Source organism: Trichosurus vulpecula, chromosome 3 (genome assembly GCF_011100635.1).
Source record: "Trichosurus vulpecula isolate mTriVul1 chromosome 3, mTriVul1.pri, whole genome shotgun sequence".
Taxonomy (NCBI): domain Eukaryota; kingdom Metazoa; phylum Chordata; class Mammalia; order Diprotodontia; family Phalangeridae; genus Trichosurus; species Trichosurus vulpecula.
Window position 1 is genome coordinate 205651817 of NC_050575.1, and position 23942 is coordinate 205675758.

General features: G+C 37.7%; 1 protein-coding gene and 1 non-coding gene across 2 annotated transcripts; one reads left to right on the top strand and one right to left on the bottom strand.

The window, feature by feature from the left end:
- Positions 1-707: 707 nt before the first annotated feature.
- Positions 708-23119, bottom strand: LOC118844779 (histone H2A.V). Its single transcript, XM_036752762.1, has 5 exons — positions 22897-23119; positions 17836-17913; positions 12543-12656; positions 3542-3671; positions 708-1039 (listed from the first exon to the last, which is right to left on the bottom strand). Exons 1-5 carry the CDS (start codon positions 22897-22899, stop codon positions 978-980), a joined length of 387 nt encoding a protein of 128 aa, XP_036608657.1. The 5' UTR covers positions 22900-23119; the 3' UTR covers positions 708-977.
- Positions 5707-5808, top strand: LOC118845144. Its single transcript, XR_005010023.1, has one exon. It is a non-coding gene; the product is annotated as a U6 spliceosomal RNA (small nuclear RNA).
- Positions 23120-23942: the final 823 nt, after the last annotated feature.

A 23942-nucleotide genomic window follows, 5' to 3' on the forward strand; every position in this document is an offset into this window, starting at 1 on the left:
AAACAGGATGACTATTTAATCAATTTCTATATGTACAGATTTAGAGATTGCTGCAGGAATATTTGATAGAATTTTGAAGAAATAGATAAAGGTACAATGAGTGTGTTATCAGGCAGCAAATGAGGACAGAAAGATTGTGTATTAGGTAAGAGCTGACACTTCAATAGTGTTCTAGGGTATACAAAGAATTTTACAACTATTTTGACCCTCAAAACCACCCTATGAACTAGGCACTATCATTGTGACTACCATTTCAAGTTGATGTTAATGCTTAGAGAGGCTTATGTGTTAGTTTCATGTGAAGCCAAGGCCTACCTAAATCCAGTTCCTGTTCTGCCAGTGATCAAATGGATGACCTTATTCAACGTTCTCATCTGTAAAATGAGGGGAATGGATTGGATATCCTTAAAATCTTTCAGCTCTAAGATTTTGACTGCTATTACTGCCTAATTATGTCTAAATCCTTATCTTCATTCAAAATTCAGTGAAGCTGTAATAAGAGCATTTCACAAACTAAGCTTCAAAGAGCTTTTCCTATATGCCAGATGATATCTCCATATCCCTTGCCCTGATGTTCTTAATTGAAGATAAAACAATTTCTACCTTAGGTTTGGGAGTCCATTTGGGATTCTGTTAAAAATAAACCAAAAAAAGTCCCTACCAAATAATCAACCAAAGTCAACATAGCATGAACAGAACAATCGAGACAATTTTGTAAAAAATGGTTTTATCAGTCCATTTTTGTATAAAACACATGGGAAGAAACCTAGCCAATCAACACACAAATTGCTGCCACATGACAAGATACTTTGTCAAACTTGGAATCTAAAGAACATACAAATGTTTTATCATGTCTACAGTCAATTGTCTATGCTTTTCCTTTAACTATTTTAAAAAATTCCACATATCCCCATTATTTCTTCTGTCCCAATTACAGTACAATGACAGGGAGGAAGAGGGTTGGTTAAAACAACACTCTATGCAGTTTTCTGCTGTCCCTTCTTTCCAATCAGAGACTTGTGGATGTGAGGAATCACACCTAAATTGAAAGGAGAAATAAGATTATTAGTAAGACTTCTCTAGTATTTATTTATAAATTTATAATTCAGTGATAAGTGATTATATTACAGAAGCTATTAAATTGGTAACAATTTATTTTTCTATTCTGGAGCTGTCATGCCATACCTTTTTCAATTTAGATACTTTATAAAAGTGAAAACATTTAAAATTCCTTAGCTTTATTCTTGGTTATATGGAATGGCTCTCTGAAAGAGGAGATGGGAGAAATACACCAGAAATTTAGGCAATATACAAAAGACATCAATAAAAATTTATTTAAAAAAAACACACATAAGTAATTTATGCAAGTTAATAGTACTATGACATTTCTAAGGATTAGGGCTTTTGAAGTTTTTGCTGTTGTTCATATCTGTGATTTCATCTGTGCAGAGAACTCCCTTTACCAATGAGGATCAACAATTATTCTATAACTTTTAGTCTTAGACAAATGTCTGGGATGTTGACAGCATAAATGACTTGTCCCAGGGTCAAGTGATAGTCTAGTGTGTTTCAGAGGTAAAAACTGAACCCAGGACTTCTTGACTCACAGGCTAGCTCGACATATACTATGTCACACTGCCTCTTGTGTTATGTAATAGAGGCAATTTGATAAAAATCATTATATAGCCATAAGGCAAGGTTAAAGAGAGGAATGTTTATGGAAGCAAAGTTATATTTATTTTTATGAAAAATTGTATGTACAAAGTACAAATCCAAAGAATCACAGTTAAGGGAACCTTGATAACCTTTAGGCAATTCTCCATGTTGACAACAGTAAGCCGGTGCCTTCTCTGCTCCTTTGTACTAAAGGACAGAATATGTTTATTATTCTAGAATTTAGTTGTTGTTTAGGAACCTCAGTGAAACTAGATTTTAGGTATCTTATTGTTCCAATGTACTAGATTTTAGGTATCTTATTGTTCCAATGTACACTCCCAAGCTCTTCCCAGTACAGTTTTTGGCATTCTTAACAGCTGCATCAAATATATTCTCTACAACCTGTAAGTCTCAAATAGTTTGTACATGTGGTGGTGCTAGGTCTATGGTTTTGAGAGTATTCTTGCCTCTAATCCATATGGAATAACACAATTCTGTATGTGGATGCAAGCTCTATTTCTGTAAATGGTGTATTCAATGTGTCATGTGGCATGAATGTTAAGACTCATAGTTTGCTCCAATTTTTCATCCTGTGTTATTTGAATAACACCATCATATAGTAGAATTCCAACTACCATCAAGGCAGGGCAGAGACTACCAATGCTTAGAACAAGAAGATAAGCCTGGGAATTTTGGGAGTGGTATATGTCCCACTTCATAGTCACTGATCATTCAGACATTCATCACTGTCCTGGTGTTACCACTAAATCTTCCTCTTTTTAGACCCCAAGTTACCATGACACTAGACAGGGAACTGAAGACACTTTTCAGCAAGTGTGCCGAATAGCTAACTCATTGTTTGCTGGCACTGGGATCTACTAGTGAGGTGTGGCTGTGTGGTTTTTTCCAAAGTCCAAGAATTATGAAGTATTTATTAAAGTATCTACTCTATACTGGATATAGAGGATATAATCCCTGTTCACAAGCTTACATTTTAATGGGGGAGACAAGTACTTATATATAAACATATACCATAAATATAAAGTGAAAAAGCACAATTATGTATAAAGTAGTCAAATAGAAAATAGTTTGGGAGACAGGACATTAGCAGTTGGAAGGGATTGGAAATGGTTTTATGCAATAGATGTTGCTTAAGAATGTTGCTTAAAGGAAGAGAGAGACTGTATAAAGTGGAAATAAAGAGGAAGTGAATTCCAGACACGAAGCCCAGCCAGAGCCAAGGCACAGAGATGAGAAACTGGCGGGGTGGAGTGTAGGGTTTGTGTGAAGAACAGCAAGAAGGCCAATGCAGCTGGACTGAAGAACAAGGGGCTACAAAGATGTGGGACCAGGTTGTGAAGGATTTTAAAAGTTCAACAGAGGGATTTATATTTTATCCTAGAGAGAAGAGAAAGCAAGTGGAGTAGATAGTAGGGGATTTCATGGTCATATCCATACTTAAGGAAAATGACTTAACAATGCTTAGTTAAAAGCCTGGCATAATGGGCCGTGAGGAGCAGCATGGCATAGCAGATCAAGGGTAGGGCTTGCAGTCAGCGAGACTTATTAAGTTCATATTCCGCCCCTGACAAACTGTTATGTGAGCACGGGAAAATCACTTAACCTCTGAGTGCCCCAGGAACAAAGATTCTAAGTTATTCATCAGTATTGGTACTGAACTTCCCAGGTAGATGAAATTACTTCCAGTTCTGGAAATAATAATAATAATAATAATAATGATAATAATAGCAATAATGGGCTGCTTAGAATAGTTTCCATCCAGTCACTTGAATGCAACCAGATTAATGGCCAGTCATGTATCTATATAAATCTATTTATGTATTCATGCTCCAAAACTTCCTCTACTTAAAAAGGTACTACATACCACCACCAGCAATGGTAGCCTTGATAAGGGAGTCCAACTCTTCATCACCACGGATTGCAAGCTGTAAGTGACGAGGAGTGATACGTTTTACTTTGAGATCCTTAGAGGCATTTCCTGCCAGTTCCAGCACCTATAAAAAGTGTTCATGAAATAATTTAAGGAAAATGGAAGAAGATTCTCAGCTACGACAATTCATACAAGTCAACTCACACTAAGAAAAAAAAAATCATGACATATTTGGACACAATACAAAATCATGAATGTATCAAAGAAATAAATTTTGCTTTTTCTTATATTTGTATAGGGCTTTATGCTTTTAAAAGTTCTTTCACATATATTACTTCATTTGATTCTTTCAAAAACAACAGGAAAATAGATTTAGAGCTGGAAGTGCTGAGGCTACCTAGTCCAATCCTCTCACTTCACAGATGAAGAAAACAGACCCAAAGAAGTCATCAAAGTAGTAGTAGAATCAGAATCTGAACCCAGGTCCTCAGGCTCCTTCATCACCTTTTCCACTACACTAGTTCTTAAAAAACCAAAAATAACAACAAAAAAAAAGAACTCTTAAGTCTTTAGGTAATTAATTCTAGCAAAACTAAGAACATACTCAAGGAAAATTAAAATAAAAAAATCTGCTACTTTACTCAATAACCTTAAAGATCAATGTTTTAAAATGAACACCTATATTCATCCTCCTATTTATTCACTTTATTTTCACTCAGTACAAATGAACAAAGTTTTTTTAGTCTCCATATTTGCATCACTGAGGCAAGTTGAGGCAGCTAAGTGGCACAGTAGATAAAATGCTGGGCCTAAAGTCATCTTCCTGAGTTGAAAAATATAGCCTCTGATACTTACTACCTGTATAATCCTGGGCAAGTCACTTAACCCTGTTTGCCTCAGTTTCCTCATCTGTAAAATGAAATGGATAAGGAACTGGCAAACTACTCCAGTATCTTTGCCAAGAAAATCCCAAATGAGCTTGGATACAACTGAAACACAACTGAACAAAGGGCAAGTAGGAGTAGTGCATAGAACACTGATTTTTAATCAGAAAGCCTTGGGTTTAAGCCCCACTCCTAATACTTATTTCCTAGATATGTGACCCAGAACAATCTTTCTGTATTTCAAGCAATTCTCTAGGTTGTATCTACTTGTCTCAGAGAAGCTGGGATCGGTCCTGGAGATTGGAGTTCCCTATATTAAAGATTCTTGGTATATAGATAATTTGCATTAAAACACTGATGTCCAGAACATTACCTTTAATTAGAGGTCTCTGGTTATTTCCCTAATTGGTATATAATAATTTTGCTTAACCTAATTAGGCTCTTTTGAGTTATATATCAATGATTTCTTTTTATTTTACTAAGGTTGCCAAAGCCTTCTGCTCTAACATTGGACAATTATTTCAGTGCTAAATGAATGTATTTTGAATCTTCTGAAATTTTTGTTTCAAGTTGACAATTGGATGTTGTATTTTTTCCTAGCCTTATTTGCATTTTGAACAAATGTCTGTTATCTTCAAATAGAACTTCCAGAAGACCTTTGGAATCCCTGATACTGTCACCATCATTTCAGATTAACAGTCAATGTCTTCAATAAAACAGAGCTTTAAGTGAAAAATTACTGGAGGCAGTGTTTCCCACAGGCAATAAATAATGTAATTGTGTGAGCTCCTTGGTTGTACTGCATGGACAGGAAACAGAGAAAGGGAAGGAGAACCCCACCTGTCCAAGTGGGCTTGGACTAAAGAGAATTCAGTAACTGAATGAGAGATATTGCTTGGGTGGAGTCTGGTCAGCTCCCTGAACAGTGAATGGTTTCTGTCTTTCCAAATAGGGAATTTGTGCACTAGCCTATCTCACTCTACCCACTTGACCAGATCTACTCCATTCCAAACAATTCTCTATTCACTTGCATCTCTGAATTTCTAGAGATAAGAGACTTACTCTGCACTTGCAAGGAGACAAGGTTGATTCTTTATCTGCATAATATTAAACAAGCACTACATCTGTCAGCATAAACCCACTGAACTGAACTAAGCATCTCTTTGAAGCTTAACAGCATCTTCCAGAGTGACTTAGTACCAGGACAGATAAAAATAAATTAATTTTTTAAAAAATTATATATATATATATATATATAGTTAAAATTTATTTTTGGTGCTTGCTTTGGCAGCACATATACTAAAATTGGAACAATAGAGATTAGTGTGGCTCCTAGGCAAGGTTGACATACAAATTTGTGAAGTGTTTCATATTTAAAAATATATTTATATGTGTGTGGGAGAACCTATAAAAAGAGTTTTAAGGTGTGTTAAATCAGAGAATATAGATCATAATCTATAGCCCCACAAACTCCCTAGTTTGCGTAATTCTGGTTAATACCTTAATTCCCTCAATGATGACAGCCTGAAAGCTTTAAAATCATTTTTGGTTCCTTCTTATCATTGCCTGTGTCAAAAATCTTGCAAAGTCCAGCTTATTTTTCCATGAAAACATCTCTTAGATTTACCCTTTTCTTCCCATTTCTTATTGCTACCTCAACCCTAACCTAAAGCTTGCACTTCACACATGGATCATCACAACAGCCCTCTAACAGTTCTCATGGGTTCTCCCAGCCCCTACAAATCTCACCTTAACATTCAAGACCCCATTATGCTCACACAACCTAACATTCCACCACTATCCTCCAATATGTACTCTCTGGTACTACTGTAGTGAACAGAGAGCTGCTCTTGGAGCCAGAAAAACCAGATTTCAAGTTCTAGCTCAGAAAAATCCTGGCTGTGTGTCCTTGGAGATCACTTAACCTTTCAGTACTCTAGGCAACTTCCTAAGACTCTAAGTTGCAGAGAAGGTACCAACTTTCATGAGTAAAAGTAGTTTTCTCATCCCTAGACTATTGAAACCCCAGGTCCTGTGACTATTCCCTATTGAACTTCCCATTTCAATCATATACAGACCCATGTGCACTCTTCCAACTCCTCAAAATGCCTTACCCAAATCCTTCAAGGGGGTCTAATTCAAATCCCATATTGTCTAAGGTCTGACCATATTGGCCAAAATTATTATCTTAGGATCATGATACAATGGAACCTAGGGATAGGTTCAAATCATCTGTTCCCTTTGACACTTACTACATACACAGGTGACTTTGGGAAGGCACCTACCCACCTCATCTTACCACCCCTCCCTCCCCCCCCCAGTTTGCTCATCTGTAAAAGGAAGGGTGGATTAGGTAGACCTTGACACCCCTTCTAGCTCTGAATCTAAACTCCTACTTTAACTTTCTGGTATCCAATGATTGTTATGTTGGTCCTTCATTTTCTTTTTTTTTTGGGGGTGGGGTGGGGTGGAGGTGGTCCTTCATTTTTGAAGATGATGGATCAGGGAAATATGATGACATGACTTGCAGTTGATTTTGATTTGAGTGAGGGAGGGCTGAGCAAGGTCACTGGCCTCACTTTCTCCTCCAGAGCCATCTGGGTCCAGTGACTAGATAGTCATCAGGATGACTGGAGATGACCCAGGATGCACTGGGAGACCCTGGCCCTTTTAGGCTAAGGTCTTTTCATACACTCACTTAGGGTGAGGTAAATAGGTGAATAGGCCCAAGCTCCACTTAATGGAAACTATTTCTCTTCAGAACAGGGTCTTCCCCTCCCAGCTTGATTCTTCTTTTTTCTTTTCCTAATTAAAATGGCCACCTCTTGATTCACTTCTTATGCAGTGATACACTGCCACCCTATGGAACTGTTAAGCTATTTGACAATAGGAATGAGGTCTTAACATAGATTTCTTTTACTTACTCCCAGAGATTCACTTTAACAATAATAGCTAATATTTATGTAATGCTTATCACGTGCCAGGTACTGTGCTAAGCACTGTACAATTATCTCATCTGATCCTTACAACGACCCTGGGAGGTTGGTGCTATTATTATCCTCATTTTACAGATGAGGAAACTGAGGCAGAGGTTAAGTGATTTGCCAGGGGTCACACAGCTAGCAAATATCTGAGGCTAGATATGAACACAGGCATTGTCAATACTTGTCAATATTTTGAATATTTGGATCTAGAGTCAATCTTTAAAAGCTGAAGAGTTGAGTATCCAATCTCTTCAAGTATAACCCAATTACAAAGTGTCAAAGCTAGCCTGAACTGTTTAAGGAAAAAAATTGCATTTACAAACAGGGATTTAAATAAAGTCACAAACAACTGATTTTATTATGGGAGATAATCTAATTTTTATCAGCTTTGTTCTGACACATATAGAAAAGATATACTTTTTTTGCCCTTTAGATGGGTCCATTCCAAAATGAGAAGTCATTTTGGAACTGAAAGGGCAAGAAAGCTCCTATTTCTTTTCCAATCTATGAATAAATAGCAATAGGAAGGGGCAAAGATTAGTCAGATAAGGGAATATGATACAAAACTCTTCACTGATAACCTGCTTTTGAAAAATAAAAATTAAGATAATTTTATATAACCAACTTAAATCCATCCAATCTCAATGTTTAAATAATTTTCTTTAAAAGTTAGTATATATGTAATATTCTTGGCTATAATTTTTCCACTTTGCATTTCACAGGGTTTTTTTTTAAATATATTTTGTTATTTACCATCATAAAATATTCCACAGCTTTGACATAACCAGTTTTGCTATCTCTAAGCTTTCAGGCATTTGGGTTGCTTCCAGTTTTTGATGATTATAAACAGATTAACTGTAAATATGTCTGTACAAAGAGGCCTTTTTTCCTTTCCAATTATTTCTTTGGGCCACTATTTCCAAAAGTGAGACTACTTGGTCAATGGGTGTAAGTTTTTACAGATCTTACTTCATATTACTAATTGATTTTTGAAGGCTGTGCCACTTTTTGGGGGGTCACTTTAAAAAAAAACCTGTCACTATAATGTAAGTGTACCTCTTTCTCCATAGCTATCTGAGTCACAGGTTGTCATGTTTTCATTGGTGGGGAGGAGGAGTTGGGGGAAGAAAGACCTGGACTTACGATTTCATTGGCATAGGGACCTCCAAGTAAGTTAAGCTCCTTCTACTTCATTGGTAGTCTTTGAACTCTTCAACTTAAGTCTTTGAGAGCTGCCAGGTGCATCAAGAGGTTAAGATACTTTTCTAGTGTCACACACTTAGGATGTAGCCAAGGCAGATCTTGAACTCAGGTCCTTCTAACTCTGAGGCTAGCGCTTTAACCATTACATGAAGCTGACTCTCAGAAATTTACATATCCTTTTTTGGGGACAATTTACTGAATATGACACATTTTTCAAAATCTTTACTCATTACTTGCTTTTATGAACTGCCTGTTCACAGCTTTTGATCATTGAAGACTGATTATTAGAATGACAATTATAACAGCTCACTTTAAATTGTAGAAATCATGCTTTTCTAAGTCATATTTATCAGAAATATATTTCTCCCATTTTGTTTTTAGACATTATTTTTGCTTTGAAATTATTCAATTACTTCTGTTTGTTTCCATGTAATAAAACTTATCCTTACTTCTTTTGCTGAGCTTCAGTAGTCAAAAATCCACTCCAAAATGTTTAATCTGATCATACATATATAGTCTATATCAGATTGCAGGCCATCTTGGGGAGGGGAGGAATGGAAAGAGGGGGAAAAATTTAGAACTCAAAATAAGTAAATGTAGAAAACTAAAAATAAACAAATAAAAAGAAAAAAAATCCACTCCACACATGTAGAATAATTGTACTTGGAATTTATTATAATAATTAATAATTTCTTCTCTATGATCATTTGAGGCAAGCAGCCCAATAACACTACTTTTACATGGACAAGGAAGGTTTGTGTTTGTCCTCCCCAGCAAGATGTGATGCCCTCTATGCATCTCTCCACTGTGTACTAGTGCTCCTGTGCTTCTCTCCCTCCCTTTGCCCCTGAACTACTGGGAAAGCTTGGGGTGCCCAGAAGGTTAATGCAGGGCAGAGATGGGGAAACCTGTGTTTCTCAGCTCTGTCCCTTAGAGCTGGCAAGTGGCCTATAGCTGACAAATTTGCATTTGGAAAAATTCATAAGCAATTTCAAAAAGCAAAACATATATAATTAAAATGATTCATTTCCCTAACTTAGTTTTATTATATATTAAGATGTTCTATGTATATGAATCTATTTCTGGGATCCCTCTAATTCCTACCATGTTGCCTATATGATGAACCTGAGTCTTCAATGATGGACCTGAGTTCAATGCCAGGTCTATGTGAACCTGGCCAAGTCACTTAACCTCTCTTGAGCCATTTTCTTTTCTATAAAATAGGTATAATACTTTGTAATATTTGGACCTCACAGGGCTGTTGTGAGGAAGTATAAAAAGCTTAAAGCAAAGACAAATTTTATGTAGCTTCAAGAGCTATATGAGTTATATTTCTACACTGTTCCATGGTTCTATCATTCTAAATGGTAGTGTAGTACATCCATAAATTAACCTGGGGAGTAATGTCATTTTTACCTTTTAATGTTCATCCCCACAACAGAAATCACTCCTCACTTAATCAGTATCTGCCATTAAAGTTTTATAGTTCACTTTGTGTATTACGTATTTATTATGGGTTACTATTAAAATAAATAATATTTTAAAATCATTTTTATAAATGGCATCTCTTTCTAAAACCTCTTCGGTAAATGTGAATATAAATATGCATTTTTGTGGGTTCATTTTACATGATTTCCTGAATTATTTATCATGCACTTACCACAGTGGCTGGCACACAGTGGTGCTTAATAAATGTTTGTTGAGTGAATTTTAATGGAGTAAGGTGACTTTTTAGATTTTCTAGGCACATATATACATCTGCCTAAATAAGCTTCAGTAATAGTTATTATTTATACATTTATACAGAACTTTACCTCATTTAAATCTCACAATGCCGTGAGGTAGATACTATAGGTACAGCTTTTTTATAGAAGAAAAAACTAAGGGTCTGTAGGGTTAAATGATTCATTTACCCACTGCTATGGAGCTAGCAAACATTAGAGACTACATTTAAATTCAAGTTCTTCCTGGGTCCAAGTCCAGTCTTTACATACCATGCTAAAAAGAGCTTTTCAAAACAAACAAAAGTTATCCTTAACTTTCTAATATAGTTGCAAAATAAATTATGAGGGAAAGAAGCTCACCAAAATAATTCCTGAAGTAAAAAATGTAGTGAATACTTTTAAAAGATGACATCTAGGGGCAGCTAAGTGGCACAGTGAGTAGAGCACCAGCCCTGGAGTCAAGAGGACCTGAGCTCAAATTTAGCCTCAGACACTTGACATACTTATTAGCTGTGTGACCTTGAGCAAGTCACTTAACCCCAATTGCCCTGTCTTCCCCCCTCCAAAAAAGCCAAAAATAACAACAAAAAATATGACATCTACATCTGAGCTATGAAAGATATTTATTATCCAGCAATAAGACTACACTTAAGAGAAATTACTAAAAGGAATTAAGTTAAATCATATTATACACAAACAGACATACATATATCCTTATACTGATTACAGTGATCTGTAATTTTTAAAATAACCTGGGTCGGAATCTTAGAATATCTGAAAGTATGGCCTGTGGTACCCTATTTATGAAACTTTTACGGTTACACAAATATAGTTGTCTCAAATGTCATACAACAAGCTCTCATTTCTCTAGAATCCAAGCACCAAAAATCCTAAATAACCAGACTCAGAAACAGTACTAGGAAGTGTATGGGTTTCGGGACAGCTATTTCAGCAATTCAAGGAACACTCCTTTTTCTTTGATCACTTTAGGGTGCATAGTTTTGTTCCAGCAGACTGAAGGTACCTAGAATTTGACTTTCAGAATAATTAAATCTGCTTTTCTTCAACCACCAGCACGAGATAAAATATAATTCCTCAAATTTAATTTCAAAACAATTTTTAATACAGTTTCCCCAACACAAATGTACAGTACCACCATTAAACCATGGACAAAACAGGTATTTTAGCTCTGTGCCTGGCGCCTAGTAAGTGCTATATAAAGGTCAGTAGTTGTTGTTATTAGCTATCTTGTAGGGTAACCTTGAACTCCATGACATTCTGCATTGGAAAATGAATTGAGGTCCTAACAAGTGACTTACAAGCTATCTTTTAAACAAAACCTGTGAGTTGGGGGCCTTTTTTAGTAAGGTATTACTTGTCAGTGACCTACCCAAAGGAATGCAAATTTTGATTACAGAAATCTAGCATTGTATCTTGGGGTTTATGGGATAGATTTTTTTCTTAAGGACCAAGCCTTAAACCCAAACCACTCTGGCTAGAATTGATTGGCCAACAACAGGTCCCAAGTCAAGCCCCACTTCCCTATTCTTTGGGCCCTGATTGGCTCAGAATGAATGTAAATAGCAATTGTTTCTGTTTGGCCAGAAACCTTGAAGGTCTTTGGTCCCAGATTTTTTCTTCTTTTTGACCAGGTAAAAGAGACCATTCTCTGCCTCATTTCTTTTTTTAGCCTTAATCACTGAATAGCCTCAATCAAACCTGGGAAAGACCTTAGCTTAAAAGTCCAAGGTCTCACACTGCATCCGGGGCCATCTTCTGTCATCCTAATTTATATCTTGCCACTGGATTCAGATAGCTCCAGAAGACAAAGTGAGGCTGGTGACTTTACACAGCCCTCTGTCACTTAAATACAATTCACTTATGTGTCATGGCATCATCTCCTTGATGTCATAGTCCTCTTTGAGAGAATGAAAGACAAACAACAACAGCAGGTCTAGTAAGAGACATCTGAGGGATGCATGTGGATACATGTGGGAAATGGGGTGGTGGGTAGCATTCTGCCAAGTGGAGAATGAGAAAATAAGCTTGTCTATATGCTTTATTTGGCTGACATGCTCTAGTTTACCAATACCTAATTAATAACATTTTTGGAGACTATGGATGTACTAGAAATGAGTACATAGTACCTAAAAAAATGTTTATTAACTGACTAGGAATATTTAAGAAAACTTTCACAAACCTCAGCAGTGAGATACTCCAGAATCGCAGCACTATATACCGCAGCTGTAGCACCCACTCGTCCGTGACTTGTGGTACGAGTCTTCAAGTGTCTATGGATACGTCCCACTGGGAACTGAAATAGAAACAATCTCAATTATGAATCACTTAAAAAAGTTAGGTTATTGAACATTTTATTTAGAATAAACTGTTGGAACAATAATTGGAATAAAATATGAAAAGAGAAAACAGTTCTTTTATAAACAGTTAACTATTTCAGATTAATCTCTTTGACAATTAATTGTTCCTAGAACCTAACTCCTAAGGTCTGGACTAGAGATTGAATTCCTGGCAAAGAGAGAACAAGTTTTACCTTTTTCTTCCTGAGAACAAGAAAAAAAATGGAAAAGAAAAGAGAGGTCCACATTTTTCTAACAAGTGGCAAAACTCTAAGGCACATGTATTACTTGAGCAGAACCTTTAAAGTTTTAATCATTAAATAAACACCCCCTACACCCATTTCTGTTCGTGGCCCCCCTCTACCAAGGTCTTTCTTGATCACTCCAGTTGTTGCTCCTCTTCCTCCCTCTCTCCCAATTATTCTGTATTTATCTGTGAAACAATGCTATGGTAGACTAAAAGATCTCTGAGGGCTGGAACTAGTTTCATTTTAGTCTTGCTATCTAGCACCTGTATATTATTAGGTACTCAATAAGTGCTTGTTAAAATGAATTGAAATCTCATCAGCTTCCAGGGATACAATTGTCATTTCTATGTAGAAGGATTCCAAGATTGAAATAGTCAGCTCTCCTGAGCTCTAGTCCCAAATCACCAGCTGCCCAGTGGATACCTTGAATTAGATGTCCTATAGGCACCTCAAATTTAACAACTCCAAACAGAACTCATCTTTTTGCTCAAAACCATCCCCACTTTCTGCACCACCATTCTCCTAGTTACTCAGGTTTGGAGCCTTGCTGCCATCTTCTACCCCTCACAGTGACCCCATATATGCAATCCAATGCCAAATCCTGTCATTTCTAGCTCCACAACATATGTTACGTGTCCCCTTCTCTCACAGCCACTATTCTAGTTTAGGCCTTTTTCATTTCTTCTCTATTGCAATGCCTTTGAATCGTGTCTCCCGATCTTAAGTGCCTCCTTGTTCCAATCCATCCTCCACTCAGTTGCCAGAAATGATTTCTCTAAATGATTAATCTGATCATGAAAACTCACCCTTTGTCCAATATACTCCAGTGGCTTATTATCTTCAGGATCATATATAAAATCTTTTAACATTTAAAGCTTATCACAACTCGGCCCCCCTACCTTTCAAGTCGTAAATTTTACTCCCTTCGACAAACTCTATAACTTGCTATTCCTCACTCGAAACAGCCCACTTCCCTTCCCTCTGCCATTAAACTGGCTGTCCCCCCTGCTTATTATGCTGCCCTCTTCCAAATTTCTGCCTCTTAGAGCCCCTAACTTCCTTCAAGACTCAGAGTAAACGCCATCTTCTGAAGGAATCCTTTCTAGAGCTTTTCAATACTAAAGCCTTGTCCTCAAGGTTACTTTCCACTTACTCTATATGTATCTTTTATAATAAGCTCCTTTAGGACAGAGGCTCTTTGTCTTTCTTCATATCCCCAGCACTTGGGACAGGGCAGCGCTTCACAAATAGAGTGTATTCAATAAATATGTGTTGACTGACTTTTACGAACGAATTCATGTTATCAACAGGACATTGAATACCACTCAACAGCTTTGTCATCTCTTGCTGATTCCCTTACACATAACCCTACAGTGACCATTTCCAACATATATTTAACATTAGAAGATACCACAGAATCATAGATTTAGGTCTGGAAGGGACCTTAGAGGTCATCTAGTCTAAACACCTAAATTTTACAGATGTGGAAACCAAGGCATATGGAGGTTAAGTGACTTGTCCAAGGTCACATGGGTAAGTAAGAGGCAAAGCCAGGATTTGAATTTCGCTGCACTAATTCCAAATCTAGTGCATTTTCCATTACGCCATGTTGCTTCTTTGTGGAGCCGAGTTATCACATTCAAGGCCTCTTAATTTCTCTCCTTTTAGCCTAAACTGTTTTCACATATTCTGTCTTTCCCCTTACATGAGAGCAAGAAGAGTTTATCAAGAAATAACAAGGAGGGAGAGGATAGCAACTCACAGCTATATACCAAAAGCGATCCTACTCAAGGTTCTTCTTTAAAAAAACAAAACTGGGGTAAGAATTCATTATTCAGCAAAAATTGCTGGGAAAGCTTACAAGCAGTTTGGCATAGACCAGCATCTCACCCTGGATACCACAATAAATTCAAAACAGGTATAAGATTTAGGCATAAAGGGTGATATAAGCAAATTAGGAGAGCATAGAAAAATTTTCCTGTCAGATCTATAGATAAGGTAAGAGTTCATGACCAAATGAGATAGAGAAGGCCACAGGAAGTAAAATGGATGATTCTGACTACGTAAAATTTTAAAAACTTTTGTACAAAACTAATGCAGCCAAAATCAGAAGGAAAATTGCATTTTTCTTATAGCAAGTTTCTTTGACAAAGGCCTCATTTCTCAAATAGAGAACTGGGAGCCAAATTTATAAAAATAAGAGCCATTCCCTATTTGACAGATAATCAAAGGATATAAACAGGCAGTTTTCAGAAGAAACCAGAGCTGTCAAGTCATATAAAAATGCTTTAAATCACTAATAATTAGAGAAATGCAAATTAAAACAACTCTGTGGTACCACCTCACGCCCATCAGATTGGCTAACATGACAGAAAAAAAAAAAAGACAAATGCTGGAGGTCATGTGAAAAAATAGGGACACTAATGTACTGCTGGTGAACTGTAAGCTGGTCCAACCATCGTAGAGAACAATTTGGAATTATGCTCAATGGGCAACAAAACTGTGTATATACTTTTTGAACCAGTAAAACCAGTACTAGGTCTGTACCCCAAAGAAACCAAAGAAAAAGAACTCAGATGTGCAAACATATTTCGAGCAGCTCTTTTTATGGTGGCAAAGAATTGGAAACTGAAGAGAGGCTTATCAATTGGTTAATGTCTAAACAAGTTGTGGTATTTGACTGTGATAAAATACTATCATGCTATAAGAAATAATGAAGGGGATGGTTTCAGAAAAACCTGGGAAGATTTTCTTTCAACTGATGCAAAGTGAAGTGAGCAGAACTAGGAGAACATTGTAAGAAGTAACAGCAACATAATAATAATAATAATAGTTAACTGTGAAAGACCTGGCTACTCTGATTCACGGCAGTTTCAAAGGACTCATGATGAAAAATGCTATGAATCTTCAAGGAGAAAAGTGATAATTGTTCACAAAAGAAATTATTTAACACTCCACCCCCATTACATGTAAAAACAATTTTTAGGATTCACTTTTAAAAAATTTGAGTTCCAAATTCTCTTTCTTCCCTCGCACTTCCCTGCCACCATTGAGAAGGCAAGCAATTTGATGTTATACGTATGCAGTCATGCAAAATATATTTCTATGTTAGCCATGTTGTGAAAGAAAACAGACCAGAAAAAAAAAAGCAAAAATTTTTTGCATGGATTTTCATCCAGAGTCCATGAGTTCTTTCTCTGGAGGTAGATAGCATTTTTCATTCTAAGTCCCTCAGAATTGTCTTGCATCACTGTTTTACTGAGAATAGCTAAGTCATTCACAGTTAATCATAGTACAATATTGATGTTACTGTGTATAATGCTGTCTTGGTTCTGCTCATTTTGTATCAGTTCATGTAAATCTTTCCAGGTTTTTGAGAACATCCTGCTCATCATTTCTTATTGCACAATAGTATTCCATCACAAGCTGATAACTCATGACTGTAGCCTCAAGCATACTTTTTTCACTCTATTTTTCTTGCCCTCTCCCCTCCCCTGCCCACAACATGGCTGGTGTGAAAATGTTTTACATGACTTCACATATATAATTGGTATAGTATTTCTTCCCTTCTTAATGGGTGGGGGAGGGGCCGGAGGGAGTTTAGAGCTGAAAAAAAAAAACCAACAAAATACTCTAACTCTACTAGGCTATATGTCAAGTGCATGTTTAGATGATAGTTAAATAGGAATAGAAACCAGTCTGGAAAGTTATGCAGGGCACAAAGTTATTTATTTTTCTTTCTCTTGGTTGTTTAATGGGAAGAGAAAGCAGGGATTAGCAATAACAATTGCCCCTCCCCCACAAATACAGGGTAATAGAAACATTTAAAAAATCGCACAGAAGAGAACAGAAGTTCAGATGGAAGCAAAGACAAGTAGGACAGTTCTAAAAGTAATGTGTATAACTTATTACATATTTTTTAAAATCCCAAGTGTTATAAAATGGAGATTCATGGTTTCAAATAGAATCTCTTCTGGAAGAGAGGGAGAGAGAGAGAGAGTGTGAGTGTGTGTGTGTGTGTGTGTGTTCAAAATTTTTACAAAAGCAACAAGAAACAAGCATCTGCTTTTTATAGCATCTTCCTCTCTACTGGGTTCTCTGCACAAATGGTCTTCTAGCTTAAAAAGAACCTTCAATTTGACTATATTTGCCCTTTTGACTTTAGTATTATCTTCTTCCTTTTCAGAGTCAGACTTTTTGAATAAGTGGGTATAACTTCCTCATGACCCATAATACCCTACTAGGCCTTCTACTTTTACCACCTAGATAAAACAATACTTTCAAAAATACCAATGACTTCCCTATCTTGAGCTTCAAACAGCACTTGGTACTACTAACCACACTCAGTTTCTTGAAATTCTCTTCCCTGGGTTTCATTAACTACTCTGATTCATCTCTTTCCCTTCTGTCCTAGTACCCTTTCCTGATCTTCTTTCTCCTGCCTCCTAAAAGTGAGTTTCTCTAAGGCACCATCCCTGTCCTCCTGCTTTTTTATGTATATGCTCTCATCATCTTCCCATAGCTTTAACTATTACTTCCGAATTCATAATGGTAGTAACATTAGCTGGCATATGCAGGGTAGCAAGTCTATGTATGAGATAGGTACTATTATTATTCCCATCTAGAGATGAAGAAACCGAGGTTCAATAACTTCCCGGGGTCATAGCCCTACTTAATGACTGAGGTATGAAGAGAATCCAGTCCTTCCTAAGTTCAATGCTCTTATTCATCATACCCTAATATCTCCCTCCATCTATTATCTCCAGCCATGACTTTCCAAAAGTCTGCTGGGCACTTATTAGAGATGCATCTTTATTAAGTTTTGTAACTACACCATTCATGAATATAAAAAAAATTGTCCAAAATAAAGTAATTTTGCACACTTTACCTGTAGTCCAGCTCTCTGTGAGCGAGACACTGCCTTCGCCTTGGCCTTCCCACTGTCTTTTCCAGCTTTGCCTCCAGCCTAAAAATAAAAAATAAAAATTACTTGGAAAGAAGGGTTTCTGAATATTTAAAGCAGGAAACTCTTATGCATAGTTTTACTCGATACTGTTAAAACAAACAATGTCCCTGTCCCCTCTCCCCTCAGTCTGCCCCATCCCCTTTACAGTGGTGTATTGAAAGTGGTGTATATGAAATTACAACTACACTGCATTTCCCTCACTTCCTTGCAAAGGTGGGGATGGAACATTCCACAGACTGATTTGCTATGTCGATTACTTTTGCTGACCTGTTATGCCCCTGACCATTCTTTATTTTTTATTCTTTGTCACAAAGATTATTTTAGTGGATAGGGGAGAATGATACATTAGGAAACAAAGGTGATAAAACAAAAGGTATCAATAAAATTTAAAATTTGACAAAAATAAGGTTAAATCTTGAAACTGTTTCAAAATATTACTGGTCTGTCCTTCCTTGAATGTTTTACTAAGCTTATGGATTTACACAGAGAAACTGTTTGAATGCTCCCCATTGACCTGTAGAACTAAAAAAATCTTAAAACACAATAACCAATATTATTAAGCATTCTAAAAGTGTGTTACTTGCTAAAAACTTCTCTAGTTCTATTAAAGGTGTTACCTTAGACAACTATCATCAAAATAAAATCAAAATCAGAAAAGGTGCAATATGTTAGAGTAACTAGTTATACTTGATTTTCAAGAACTTTAAATCCTAAGATAAAAATTGAAACCGCTTTATGACACTTTCTTCAAAGAAAACTTTTTTAAAAAGTTAGTGTCAAACAATAAACTTAAACGTATACAAAATTATTTATACTTTCAAAAATAAACACACAAATATAAAACTTATAATTATTCCCTATGTTCCTTCTATTGCTTTCTTTGTACTTACGCATGAATTTTTCATTTCATATAAGTTACTCAATGTTTCTATATCAAACTTTGAGGGAAATCTGTCAAAAGTGTCTGGCTTATCCTGATTGCCTACACTAATATAAAATAATGTTTATAATCTTAATATAAGCAAAAGAAATATCTACTTGCAAGTTGAAAGTTGAGGTTGTGAACAGATGCAATTAAAAACCCATATATTAATTTATATTTTCTTACCAAAATTGAATCACCTTGTCTGGCTTTCAGGCAGATTTAAGCTTCTATGATAGTTTCTTCCCTGTACCAGCTGCCCTGTCCCATCCCCCTTCCCCCCCAATTCTGTGCCATCATTTAATTAAAATTTCAAGTAGGGGACCATTAGGGAGAAATCTCACTGTTAATACTGAAGTGATACAGTATATGAAAAGGAAGTTGCAACATATCTTGCAACATATACATACTATCCTCAAAGTCTTAATAGGGTTATATGCTTTAATAGCTTAAAGCCCTACTAAGACTTTTGGAACACCCTGCATATCTGAGGGTCACCTCATGGACTATATATTATCATGGACTATCCCTTCCTTACGTGATATAAAACCATTATTCTATTGAGGCTGAAAAAAAATCTGTTTTTATTTTTCCTTACAAATGTAATTTTACTATTCTAACCAAAAGGAGTCACCCCTGTGTTGGTAATAAAATTATTTGAGTGTCTAGAACAAAGTGAATGAGCAGCTTAAACTGTATCAACTTTAAACTGTCAAAGCGCAGGAATGCAAGACAGATCATGAAACAAACTTGTACTTATACTTATTAACTCACGGCACTGATCTTGAAATTTTCTTCCCAATTTGTACCATAAAGTACCCATTTAACAAAATATAAATTTAAGTTATATAGCAGAGTACCTGGATAACTGTACTTACCTGTGTTTTCAGAGACTCCACAACTATTGTTGCCACCTATGTTGTTATGTTTGTAACAAGATGGCAAGATATCATTAAGTTTCTAAAAATTTTTTCTGGTGCCAGGAAAATATGGAGGCAAGTTTGTTCATAAAGTTTTTGTACTGACTTATTCTACAAGTGAGTTATCAGTTCTGGAGAGTCACAGATCTAGTAAAATTCTCACACACTGATTTTTATTTTACTACCCCAAACATAAAGGGACCCTTCAGTACTAAATTTGCTTAAAGTTAACTTTTTATTTGAAATGGTTATCATCACATTATCACATAAACTTCTAAAAGTTAAAAGTTGCATAAAAGTTGTATAAAGTTATATAAAAAATTAAATCATATAGAAAACTTTTATTTCAAAACAATTACAAAAATCTCAGTATAATCTCATTTTGTTCAGTCTTTTTATACAGGTTGATTACTATGGTTGCAAAAACAGTACAGGGAACTTTTTATCTTAAGAACTAAATTATCATTTATTTGAGCTTGTCTTGAATGGGGGAAATGTACTCAGTACATTTTTATCTATACACAACTCATTGTAGTTGAAATATTATGTCACTCAAGTGCTAATTTTACAAAAAGCTAAGTGAAATATTAATTCCAACCTAAAAAATTTGGAAAACCTGTAAGAGGCTTTATGTTATCAAGAGCATATAAAATTATGACTTTACCAATTCGTTCAGAATATCGGTTCTGCAATAACTGTGGTTCTTTCCATTCCAACAGGGTATGAGATCCTTTTCACAAAGCAGTTCAGATGTTAAATTGAAAAGAATATGATCTTCTAAGTATGAAAACAGGATCTAAGAGGTTTTAATTTGCTATAATCATGTCCCAAAGAAAGCACAGGTATTAAACTGATATAAATATTAGTTTTCCTTTTTCTCTTTCCCTGAGGCACAGTTTGGAACAAAATGCCCTACATCAAGAATAACAACTCAATACAGTCCTCATTATTCGGCAATACTAATGCATTTGATATTGATAAACTTACACCCCACATCTCTAGAGATTAGCTAAAAAGATCTTATACAAAGACTAGATAATCACCCAAACTATTAGCCTGAGTAAGTCCAATTAAATATAAATTGGGTCTTGCTTTCTAACAATGGAAAGTTCTTTGAAAACTAAGTAAAGTGCTATGTCAATATAAAGTATAAATATCTAACATGAGGGGAGCTGGATTAAAATACTTTCTGAGTCTAAAAGTATGATTACTATAAATACTCTCCCCCCATCAATTCTGTCTAGCAAGGGTTATCTTTATTATATTCCAAAACTCTCACATAAGTCTGTCACCTAACATCAAGAAGAATAAATGATCCTTTAGATTTATTATATAGGTTTTCTTGAAATAGAAATCCATTGCTTTATGTTGAATCCTCCCTTTTGTTCTGCTATGTACCTGGCATTTTCTTTCTTATTTTGTATTTGTTTAAAATAAATTCAAATACAATAAAAAAAATCCTTTATCAATTAAAATTTTGATTGAAGTTCTTTTTCCAACTCAGGATTAAAATGGAAAAATAACTAAATTATAAATAGTAAGAACATTACTACGATTTGGGGGTGGAGAGGATACTAAACCTATGAATTCATCTGTATAGGGAGCTCCTGATGTGGAATTTCATCTACTAGTACAGATCAGCATTTTTCTGCAACTTGTAATTTAGAAGTAAAGGACTTGCTCAGGGTCTCAGATCCTGTTAATAGCTTTAGCATATTTTAGACTAATTATTGTGGCTGCTTTTAAAATTTATTCCTAACAATAATCCTAAAAATCCATCTTTACCCTCAAGTCTTTCTGTCTAGCTTCTTAATAGAGCTGAAAAAACAACATTAAAACCACATACTGCTGGCCAAGATATGGCTTTTGAACTCAAGAGATGGGTAATTATTGTATAGTGATGGAGCAAAATAACGTGGCTTTGAAAGAAAGTCATGACTTCTAGTCTTCTGGGGAGGAAAGAGAAGGAAAAGAACATTTTCTCCCACAAAGGATTCTTGAAAAATTAAGCGATCAAAATACAAAAGTCTGAGGCCTCATTTCTGAAGCAGTATACTTTTAGAGTTCATTTGATGATCCCTCAAAAGCAATTTAAATACATTTTTTCGTGTGTGGTCAAGATGCACTTGTCCCATTCTTAAAACTACACATATGATTTCCATACATGTCCTTCCAGCTCATTAACTGCTTCCTCTACGTTGGCAAGAAAAATCTTCTGACACGGAATGAGCTCCAACTATACTGGGCCAGTACTTGTATACAAGCATCTTTCTGATGACAGACCTAATGTGGTTTTGTTCATTTAGCTTAAGGAGTCGGCATTTAAAGGATGTTATTTGTTAGCACCCAAAACAAACGCTCAGTTTAGGGCAAATAGCAGAGAAGTGCATTTCTTTGTCCAAACTCCGACTTTCCTTAAAAAACAAAACAAAATAAAAAAAACAACCACTTGGAATCTCGATCATAATCACGCATCCTGCAGGAACCTCACTTTTCATTAAAAACAAAACTATACTGATCACGAATGTAAACGGTGATTGAATTTGGTTGGGAAAAGCCTGCATGTTCCCTAAGTGAGTTTATTATGACGAAGAGGTACGCGTGAATTACAAGAAGTCTGCGCCTTTTTCAAATGCTTGGCAGGGGACCTCTGGGACCGAGGGAAACAAAGTGCATCCGTCCCCAGCACTTGGGGCTTACTCAAAACAACTCGTTATTTAACAGCCGGGTCACATCCCTCCCGCACTCCAGCTCTTCCCCGCGGCAGCTCGTAGAGCCCCCTCCCCCTGGGGGCGTGGCCTGGGCCAAGTTGGGAGCCCGGCCCGGCCCCGGCGCTGGGGCTCGGCGCGCTGCGCCGGAGGCGGGCAGGACTCTCAGCAAACTCCAGGCTCAACAGGTAACGCGCGCATCCCCTGGCCGCTGGGCGCGGCGAGCGCCGAGGACAAACCCTCCGCTGCCCCCGTCCGTCCTCTAGGGGCTCCCTCTGCAACCCGCACGACCCGTCCGGGCTGCCGCTGGCACCTGCTTCCCGGCGCGCCCGGGCCCTCCGCCGGGGGAGGGGAAGCGCCAACTCGCTCTCGCCCCGCCCCGATCGGCTTCGCTCCCCGCCTCCGGCCCGGCTCGGCCCAGCCCGGCCCTCACCATGGTCTTGGCGCTGCTCCTGACACTGCGTAGTTGTCGCTCCCCCCGCTAGGACGCGGCGCCCGATCTGCTTCACCCCAGCCCGAGCGCTCGGCGCCAATCCTGGCAACAGTCTCGATCCGTCGCCGCCGCCGCCACTATTCCTAGCTCCAGCCGCTGGAACTACCGCCGCCACCACCGGAGCCCCAGACAATAAGCCGCCTCCCCCCGCGCGCTCACCGCTGCCAATACCCGCGCGCCTTGCTGGTTTGAACCCTCACGGCTACCCAATCGCGCGCCTCCTTCTAACACGGCTCCGCCTTGCTTCGCCTCCTAGCTAACGGCTGTTTGTTTTTGCACACGGCGCGTGAGGGCGGGGCCTGCCGGCCCAACACCCAACAGATTTGTGCGCGGGACGGGGGCGGCGCGAATGAGAGGCACTTCCCACCTGCCTCCGAGCGCCAGAGCGGAACGGACAAGAGGACGGGCCAATGGATGTTAGCGCTGGTGGGAAGGTCGCCAATGAAGACAGCGCCCGCGAGCAAGGAGGCGGGCTGTTCAGACGGACTGAGATTCTGTCCAATGGCTAGGGCTAATTGAGGCGGTTGTGGGTTTCCCGCTCATTCTCGGGGTTTTTTTCCCCCCTTTACTCCTTGATTTGTTTTAGAGAGAAATGGCGGTTGGGATCTACTTTTCATTCAGGCCTCCCTCTTCTCTTCTCAGGACCGCACAAGGGAAGTCCGCGCGAATCCCAGGACTGGCCTGTTGGGCCTCGTCGCCCTCTCCCTCTTGGTCCTTCTTGCCCCTTTCTTCTCCCTCCTCGCTCGCTTCTCTTCCTGGGTTCTTCCATCCTTCCGGGCTCCCTGTCTGCCAGTCTGCCAGCGCCTTCTGCTAGCGCTCGTCAGTGTCCTTCCTCTTCTTTCCGCAGCACCCCCTTCCCCGCGGGAGTAGTCGTTGCCACTTGCCCCTTGGTACACTCTCTGGCCTGGCTCTAAAGAGAAGCGCCCCGCCTTAGCCTCCGGCTGAAGTTGGGATACCCTTAGTACTCGATATGTTTACTATTAACT

Bases quoted from the DNA above. Each gene is read 5' to 3' on its own strand.
- LOC118844779 (XM_036752762.1), bottom strand. The intron at 12,657-17,835 runs GTAAAGTGTGCA...TTTCTATTTCAG, and splicing joins CACAGAGAGCTGGACTACAG to TTCCCAGTGGGACGTATCCA. The intron at 1,040-3,541 runs GTATGTAGTACC...CTTTCAATTTAG, and splicing joins GGCTACCATTGCTGGTGGTG to GTGTGATTCCTCACATCCAC.